Source organism: Cucurbita moschata, unplaced genomic scaffold (assembly GCF_002738365.1).
Source record: "Cucurbita moschata cultivar Rifu unplaced genomic scaffold, Cmos_1.0 Cmo_Scf00002, whole genome shotgun sequence".
NCBI classification, from domain to species: Eukaryota; Viridiplantae; Streptophyta; class Magnoliopsida; order Cucurbitales; family Cucurbitaceae; genus Cucurbita; species Cucurbita moschata.
In genome coordinates, this window is record NW_019268518.1 from 3,147,496 (window position 1) to 3,156,713 (window position 9,218).

The 9,218-nt window shown below is 34.9% G+C and overlaps 2 protein-coding genes across 3 annotated transcripts in view; one reads left to right on the forward strand and one right to left on the reverse strand.

Moving 5' to 3' along the window:
* Window positions 1-1,147: 1,147 nt before the first annotated feature.
* LOC111458724 (mitochondrial intermembrane space import and assembly protein 40 homolog) lies at window positions 1,148-4,529 on the reverse strand. The gene is made up of 4 exons (XM_023101517.1): window positions 4,345-4,529; window positions 2,726-2,757; window positions 2,522-2,647; window positions 1,148-1,531 (listed from the first exon to the last, which is right to left on the reverse strand). Exons 1-4 carry the CDS (start codon window positions 4,472-4,474, stop codon window positions 1,331-1,333), a joined length of 489 nt encoding a protein of 162 aa, XP_022957285.1. The 5' UTR covers window positions 4,475-4,529; the 3' UTR covers window positions 1,148-1,330.
* A 1,276-nt stretch (window positions 4,530-5,805) lies between these two features.
* Window positions 5,806-9,218, forward strand: part of LOC111458683 — a 9,665-nt gene continuing 6,252 nt past the window's right edge. Inside the window, exons 1-4 of one of the 2 annotated variants that reach the window (XM_023101472.1) lie at window positions 5,806-6,298; window positions 6,953-7,187; window positions 7,658-7,827; window positions 8,417-8,556. In XM_023101472.1, the coding sequence (XP_022957240.1) occupies window positions 6,132-6,298; window positions 6,953-7,187; window positions 7,658-7,827; window positions 8,417-8,556 (712 nt within the window). In that variant the 5' untranslated portion in view covers window positions 5,806-6,131. The remainder of the gene's footprint in view (window positions 6,299-6,952; window positions 7,188-7,657; window positions 7,828-8,416; window positions 8,557-9,218) is intronic. The other variant, XM_023101480.1, reaches the window with a different exon arrangement.

The window sequence follows — 9,218 nt, forward strand, 5'->3', positions numbered from 1 at the left end:
ATTATGAGAAGTTTTGGGTTACATGTCACTTCCCAAGGATGTTGGTCCCCAAAATTCTTTTAAAGAAGCTTCATAAAGCTGGAAAACAAGCACAGGTTTGGAGCCAAAAGAAAAGGAAAAAGTTGATGATCAAATTACATTAGTGCAGCCATTAATGTCCATTTATTTCCAAGCCCCCTCATACTCCTCCTGCATTGTTTAGCAAGAAGAGATTAGCTCAGATAAAGCATGATGATCATCAACAGATCATGAACAAATTATCCATTCTCCTAAACCAGCACAGCTTCATTTGCTTTGTGTTATTGCATGTTTGAACCTTGTATTGCAGTGGCTGTGCCTGCCCTCATGGCCGCCCTTCCTGGCCACGTGAGGGGTTGGGTCTGTGGGCCTTGGCGCTTCTGGACCGCACGAGTCGTTGGGTCGACCGAGTTCGTGTAGTGGGCCTGTTGGTGAGGAACTGGGTCGAGGACTTGTGGGCCTTGAGTTGGGCCGAGACACGCATGGGCTTCGCGCCTGGTAGATTGTGGGCCTGTGGGCTCGTCTGCCCTGGGATACTGGATCGGTTTACACGTCGGGTTCGGGTTGACCCAACTCTATGGCTCTGGACCTCTTTTTCTCTGCAGAAGTTACAAATTTTGATTCCTCCTTCGGGGAGCTCAACGACGGTGGTTCTACGGTAGATTTACAAAGGGTTGAGCTTTAGAAGAAGTTCGGAGGAGACTGAGCTCAAGTTCAATGAAAACGAATGAGGGAAGGATCCTGATTTGTGACGACAATTTACGATTTTTCAACAAAGAATTAATTCGGTGTATCGCTTGAAATCCAAATAAAATGAGGGGGAAGATTGGGAGTGCATTTCTAAAGAGAATGGGAGAAGAAACAGTTGACGCATTGTTGTCGTTGAGATTGCGTGAATTCCAGCTACTCGCCTGGATACTCACAATTGACTAACGACCAACTTATAATAATAATTATCATTACTACTAATACCTAACGAGTTAAAATCTAGATAAATTTTGAAAAATGAAAATTCATATAATTATAGCGGTGGAAATTAAGTTACTCTTACCATAACCCATGGACCTTAGTTATTTGGGTTGTTGGTGATTTAATATAGAATCAAAACAAGAGCTCTCGCGTATTAAAGTCGTTTAAGACTCGAGTAAAGTTCATGTGTACTGTTTACCTTTTAAAAGTCAGGAATATTTGCTACAATGTAACTAGCAGATTTTCAAACATATTTATTTGAAGAATGTAGGCTCATCCCCAATAAAATAATCATAATAATCATTCATACCAGGGCAGACAAAATGGAAGCTCATGGTCTGAGCTAAAGCTTGGACTTGGGAGCTTGAGGTTCTCTAGACCATGAAGGAGGAATGATTCTGTAATCTTTTGTTGGCTCTTCAGCCTTCTGTTTTTCCCTTTCCTCTTCCTCTTCTTCTTCATCCAATACATCCTTTGAGAATGCATTAGGGTTTGCTTTTATGCAGCTCTGCAAAGCCACAAAAGGATGCACGCAGTCCGATCCCTTCGAAAAAAACCAATCACAATTTAGCTGTTAGTATGTGCCACAATTTTCTTTGAAGATACCAAACAAACTTTCAATCCCATGCCTGTTTCACTTTAATTCTTATACTTTTACTAATTCAGATTTCTATTTCATTAAAGCTTAATTTCCTTTCGGACTTCCCCTCAAGGTTTTTAAAACGCGTATGCTAGGGAGGAGAACGGAAAACCCTTATAGGTCCACACTATAAGGGTGTTCCATTCTCTTCCCCAATCGATATGGGATCTCACAATTCACCCCCCCCCCTTCAAGGTCCAGCGTCCTCGCTGGCACTCGTTCCTTTCTCCAATCGATGTGGGACCCCACCAAATCCACCCCCCCTTCTGGGCACAGGGTCCTTACTAGCACACTGCCTCGTGTCTACCCACATTCGGGGAACAACCTCCTCGCTGGCACATCGCCCGGTGTCGGCTCTGATACCATTTGTAATGGCCCAAGTCCACCGCTAGCAGATATTGTCTTTTTTGAGCTTCCCCTCAAGGTTTTTAAAACGTGTCTGCTAGGGAGAAGTTTCCACACCCTTATAAAGGGTGTTTCGTTCTCCCCAACCGACGTGGGATGTCATAGTTACATTCCTCTTCAGTGAAAAGCAGAAAATAAACCTAATGTAGTAAATTATAAAAAATAATAAATAAAATTTAAAGGAAAAAGTAATATTAATCTAAGGAGCACATCAGTTGCAGAGTTAGACAAGATTAGTCATAGCCCCTTGTTTCTACTTTTCAACCAAAAACATACTCTAAATAACTTAAATGTACAAACTATTTGCTATTTTGAATTCCAATTATCTCTCACTACCGTCAAAGACATTTGGTAAGTTCTAATGCAAAAGTATGAACCACAATGAAACTTCAAACGTATAGAGAACAAATTGACTCAACAATTAAGGGATAACGATTGAAAATGTAACTTAAAAGTTAGTGGATGGGGTGGTTCCATCTTTTGCCTTACCTTTTCCTCTGCAGTACTCTTGAAGAAGCAAAAAAAAGCATCAGAAAATTGGACGCCACATGGACCTTTACGCAAGTCAGCTATGCAGGGGCACTCTAACGCTCTGTTAGCTTTGGCCTCAAGAGACTGAAAGAAGCATAGGTCAACTTCTTTGTTGGCAATTCCAACTTCAAAAGAAAACTTAGATCTTTAGAGTGGACAAACCTCATTTGCTTCATTGCCATAAGCTGCAGCTTCTGCACGAATGACAACAACGTTGTTGATGATCAAACATGTTCTCAAATCTAACACCAAACAAAAATAGTACAACAGGAATTGCAAATAATATTACATTTTATCTGTTAAACCTAATAAACTTAAAACAAAGAATTGTTAAATTACACTAGACAAATAATATCGTTCTGTTTCAGATTAAATGACAGTATCATTCAATTTTTTCGATCATCTCTTGTGATGCCAGCTTAGTATTTCACAACCGACGTGTGGTAGTTTGTGGTTTTCTTTTCATAGGCACTTTCAGTTTGGGCTCATATGAACTCTATAGTATTCTCCCTTACCTGAATAATAACTCACGAGCTCACTTGTTAGTCTACAGAAAAAAGCAGTTTTATGGTAGTATGGCTGCAACAATTGCTTAGCATTTTGCTCAAAAAAATTCCCCATCAATGAAGAACTATAAAATAAACCACATGCAGTGCATGGTGCAATCAGGTTAAGTTTTCACTGGAAAAGTTTCGATTGGATGCACTCCTCTAAGAAGTCTGGTCTACGTATTTAAGTAACCTCTCACAAATTAGATTGATACAACTTTCATCCGTGACAAATTTGGCCCTCCAATACTTAGAAGCTACAGATTAGAAGCCTGAAGAACACCTTCAGCAGCAAGAAACTAACGAGTGTTGTCCATTGTGTTTATCCCCTCGTACACTAGTGCCGACAGACAGACCCATGAAATTTCCTTATTCACAGAATCAAAAAAATAAAATACCGACCACTAAATGGAAGCTGATGACTTCTTCACAGGTGGTTGTACAATTAATGTGCTGAAATTGTTTTGCAAGTCATGGGATATCTACAATCTTCTCTTCCCCACGTTAATTTTAAAAATGAACAAAGAGGCTATCCCTCGTTTCAAACAATTCAAACTTCCTATTGAAACCAAACATGAAACAAAAATCCTAGTCTCTATTTGATGGTGGACGATAGTTATCACTCATTTAAAGTGCTGAAGAACAAGGAATCCACGTGAGATTATCTTGACATCCCTCCTGTACCTCTTTCCAAAATGAGAGAGCTGAACTAAAGATCGATGTCTTGATGAAATTGAATTAACTCTCCTACCTCTAGCCTATAGGCCACTTTAAGTTGTGTGCTGTCAGCTTAGTATTTCACATATTTGGATAGTAAGTGGCTCTTCATTTGTGAAGTATTGCCAGTACAAGCTCATGTATTCTGTAACCCTCCCGCATGTTCCAACAAGCTCTCTTCAACTCAATGCTTAGTCTCAAACTACCAGAAACCTCAGTTTCATTTAGAAATCCTTATTTAATCTTCCAATACAAACACGGCAACGTTCCAAGAACTGAATGTAGTTAAAACATGCTACGAAGGAAAGAAAATATCAATAAAACGAACAGAAAATCAACTCAGCAAAATTCATGATACTCATTAGATCTTTTAGCGCTCGAAATTTAAATTTCTTGAACACAATTCATTCTTACATAAAAAAGATCGCTTCGTTAGCCTACAGATACATTTTTATAGACACTAGGAATACGAACTGAACAAAAAGACAAGAAGAACTCAGTCAGAAGACGACGAACCTGCAATTAGAGACTCCATGGAGGGAGATTCGGAAGAGGAACCGGAGACAGGACTTGGAGACGGATTCCGGCTTTGTGGTAGATCGTTCGGAGACGATGCCGCTGCTGCTACGCTCTCCGTTTGACCCATCCTTCTCTCAAGTCCACAACTCAAGTTGGAAACCGTATAAGCTCTGAAAAGGCGGACCGAAGAAAAATGGAGCTTTTTAAAAATTAAAAAATAATGACTTTTTTATATAAAAAAAAAAAAATAACTTTTTAAAACAAATAATAAGATTTTTTTTTTATTTAAAAAAAAAATAACTTTTTATTATGAAATAAAAAAATTGCTAATTATCTTATATAATTTATTTTATTTTTTAAAATAATGTTGCATAAATGATACCTAATGATATTATTACCGTATTAATCTCTAACTATGCTCATTCACATATTTATTTAAGTCAAAATCTTATTTTAGTAATATTAATAAATAATATATTAATTTAATTACTATGAAAATTTAATGTTTAAATCTTTAGAAAATATATTGTTTAATCTATTTTTAAGATTTTTATATTATTTTTAAAAATCTTATTATTACACTTATATATATAAAAAAAAATTATAAAATTTTTAAAATTTTGATAAAAATTTGATATATTTGATATATCTAAATGTTATTATTTCAAATTTAATCCAGATAAAGCCTATGAATCACTACTGTATCAATTATTCGTCCAAAATGTCACGAGTAATTGAATTAATATAAATATTCTTTTAAACAAATAACAAACTATTAATGTTTTTTTTTCCAATGTGAATTTTCGACTTCATAGAAAGAACGAACAATTCAATTATCATTGAGTAAGCTCACTTTAATGTATGATATGTAATGTAATAAACCATTATAAATCAATTTGAGCATAGTTTAACTGATTAAAACATTATATAGTATCAAAATATTAAATATTTAAATTAAAAAAAAAAAGATATTTATGAAATTTGATTAAACTACGAGAGTGTCAACTCAAATGACACGTGAACCTACAAACTCGAATTAACTAACTCAAACTATAAAAATCGGGTTGAAATAAAGTTTTTTTATATTTGAGTTCAGTTGAATTTTTGGAAACAACAAATTGAATTTTGTTTAAAGATTAAGTGGAACTAACCTATTTTTATTACTGAGATTGAGAATATTTAATGTTGTAATTGATGTCAGTGATATGTGGATATTTGATATTTGAGTTGTGTAATATTTTAATTATTAATATAATATATCGGATAGATAAGTATATTTTTTTAAAAAATAATTTAAAAAAAAAAACTCAATCTAAAACAGAGAATTGAGTTGTAACTTTATTTGAGTTGTTTGAGACACCAATCCAATCAAATTGATGCAACACGAAATTGAAACAAATAACGATCGAACCATGGAGACAAAATTTAAAATTTTAAAACAATAGGATTTACGAAAGAAATAATGCATGTGATCATTCCACGACGGAAATTAGAGCAGATGATTTGAGGAAGAATAATGTGAGAGGCTGAACTGGAGGAACATTGACTACGAACAGGTTCAAATCATCTCTCTCGATCAATCCATTTCTTCAATTTGTAATTGCTCATTCAACAATTTCGAATTAAACTGGACAAATATCCGGTTTCCGCGAGATAATGGCGAAGAAAGTGAAGGTTACAACAGGGATCGAGCAAATCATCTCTCGATCAATCCATTTCTTGAATTTGTAATTGCTCATTCGACAATTTCTTAAATTGGACAAATATCTGGTTTCCACGAGATAATGGTGAAGAAAGTGAAAAGTACAGGATTCGAGACCTTGAAAAAGAACCAACCCAACACATTCAGATCCATCTTTCACCGCAAAAAAACGAAGAATGGAGACGATTCTCCTTATTCCATCCCTCAGCTCTCTTCCTTCGCAAATTCTGTTGTCGCTCGTTGTTCCAAGTATTTCTTCATTTTTGTATTGGTCGAATGTTTTCTTTGCTGTTATCTTGTATATTTCTGCACGAGTTTGCATGCATTGTAATGTTAATGCTAAATACTTTATCTTACAATATCAGCTGCTATTTTTCTTCAAAATTTGATGCGTTTACCATCTATTTTGTGATACTATGACTGTTATTCATGCGTGATGATAAAATGCTGCCGTACTGGTGATATACTTCAGTAAAAGTTGTTCTAACGTGTGATTTGACGTAGGATGATTAGTTGTTCATCATGTGCAAATGACTGATTCTCGGGAATTTTTCTAGTTACTGTGGAAGAACTCGAATATGACTATTAATAATCAATCGCTGCACTCATGATCCATGGACAATAATGCGAGTATGTGTGAAGCCCGTCCATTCAAATTAGGCATATCTATCAAACTAATCACTTCCTTTTGTTCTTCTTCATTAACTATTGCATTATTGCACAGTTTACACATTTTTAGCCAGAGGATTTCAATAATTTAAGCGCTTTTAAAGATATGTTGCATGTCATATTGAAGGCATAGTTTGGATTCAGCATTTGTTATGCAATCTCCACAACTCGACATTGACTTCAGCTTTTATGTCATCGTCATTTCATGCATCTAAAGGCAATTCTGTTATGCAGGATTCTTCAAACGTCCATTGAAGAAATGCAACACATTTTTGATTCAGAGCAACCTGAAGCTAATAAGGAACCCGAAACTTATTCTAGAAGTTTGTTGGAATTTTGCTCATACCAAACACTCTATTCAATGAATAGACGTACAGATTATTTAAGTGACAAGGATTTTCGTCGCTTGACATATGACATGATGCTCGCTTGGGAGTGCCCTGGTAGTGAAACCGAACCACTGCCGCAAGTGAGACAGTCTACCATTATTATATCCATTGATATTTAGTAAGATAGAGTGAGATTATCACTTAAATGCATCTTCTTTTTTCTCGTGGGGTTGGAGATGGAATGTGGAGGGGCGGAATTTGGGATAATTTTAGCTTTTAGTTTTCTTTTTTTAAAAAAAATTCATTTACAAAGATGGCAATAAAAGAGGGAGAGAAGAAATTGATTGTGTTTCTAAATCCTCTTTCCAACTGTAGGAAACTGCTTCTTGCAGTAATGAGGAAGTAGAGGATAAGGAAGAGTGGTCACTATTTTATTCAAATTCTAAAAACATGGCTGTTCGTGTTCATAACGTTCTTGTTTTCTTATCTGCAACTTGATAGGCACTTATGTTATCTCATGTCTAGGATGGGTACTTTGAAGATTGTTTTGCTAGCATTGACGGAGATTTTGAGGTACTAGTTTTTAGAACTCTTGTATTATGATGATCAGGTTGATGACAAGAAAACTGTTGGACGAGAAGCTTTTGCACGGATAGCTCCTGCTTGCATTGCGCTTGCCGATCTCATAACTGTTCACAATCTTTTTGACTCTTTGACGAGTTCTTCAAGTCACCGACTCCATTTTCTTGTCTTTGACAAGTATATAAGAAGTCTTGAAAAGTAAGAACTTGCTTCGTTAGTGTGACAATTGTGTGATTTTATACATGTGATCGAAATCGTTTCTCCAACTTATACAGGTTTAGTTAAGAAAGCTTTAAATGTGTGAAATACAGTTTTTGTTCTACATAAAACAGAAAATGAAATGGTTATCAAACATACACCTTGGATGATCTTGTATTTTGAAGTTTGTTCTTTTAAGATTAGTTTTTTGTTTCTTTAATGAAGTTGATTTTAGTCAGTTCTGGATTCATGTTTTTGGTTCAGTAAAGTATTATTTAATCCGCTTTTGCTCAGTTTATGCTTCTGCAGCATTGTTAGAATGATTGTCGTTTAATGTTCAGGTTTTTATATTACATGCGGTTACATTCAAGCTTGTGTGTCGTGTATGATAATTGCACCTTGCAACAGAAATATATTGCAACTATTATATATTAATTTTATTTTTTTTGTGAATATCAAATGGTCACTGAAGAAGTCTTAAGGTGGGACCTATCTGTTTCTGGATCATGACCTTTTCTGTTCCAGAATTAGTTAGTTTATGGACTAATATCACTCTTAGGAAAGGATTATCACGATATCTGTTTCACAGGGTTATTAAGGCAACTAAACATGGATTGCACCCATCAACTGGAAGTCTTCATCTTTCCGAAGGAGAAATTGTCCTTGAAGTTGAGGGTACAATACCCACTCAACCGGTGCTTCAGCATATTGGCATTTCTGCTTGGCCTGGTGAGTCTTGTTTCTACAAATGTAATCCAAGATTAAACAGATTGAACTACCTCCGTTTAAATTTTGAAGATTGAAATTTAAGATCCAAGTTTCCTTCTCTCGATTATAGTTTTTGAGCCATGAATAAAAATTCATGTTTCTTTCCTTTTTTTTTTTTTTTTTTTTTTTTTTTTTTTTTTTTTTTTTTTTTTTTTTTTTTTTTTTNAAAAAATCAGCATTCCTTACTTTGTCGGTCAAAATATAGATTATTCATGTTGGATAGATTATAGTTGTTTATTGACTAAGAAAGGGTAGATAGTTCTCTCTTTGGAGATTTTGTCCCAGATTATGAGCTTTTTTTGGATTATGGATTTTGGAAGTTGTGGTGTAGAAAGTAGTTAATTCTTTTGTGACTAAAGGATTGATGCTTTCAAATTGGAGGAGAAAAGAGATAAGTCTTCCTTTTTCATGAGATTGCTATGGCATCAAGTGCAATGGTTAGAACCATCGTTGTGTATTCATCTCTATTTCCAATAAACTTAAGTTGCAAAAAAAGGTGAATGAGTTCTGTTTGAAAGCTTAAATTGTAATTTTTTCTATCGAGTCTTTCATTGTCTAAGATGAATGGTTGGCTTGCATTTGAATAATAATATAAAAAAAAAAAAAAAAAAAAAAAACCTTTT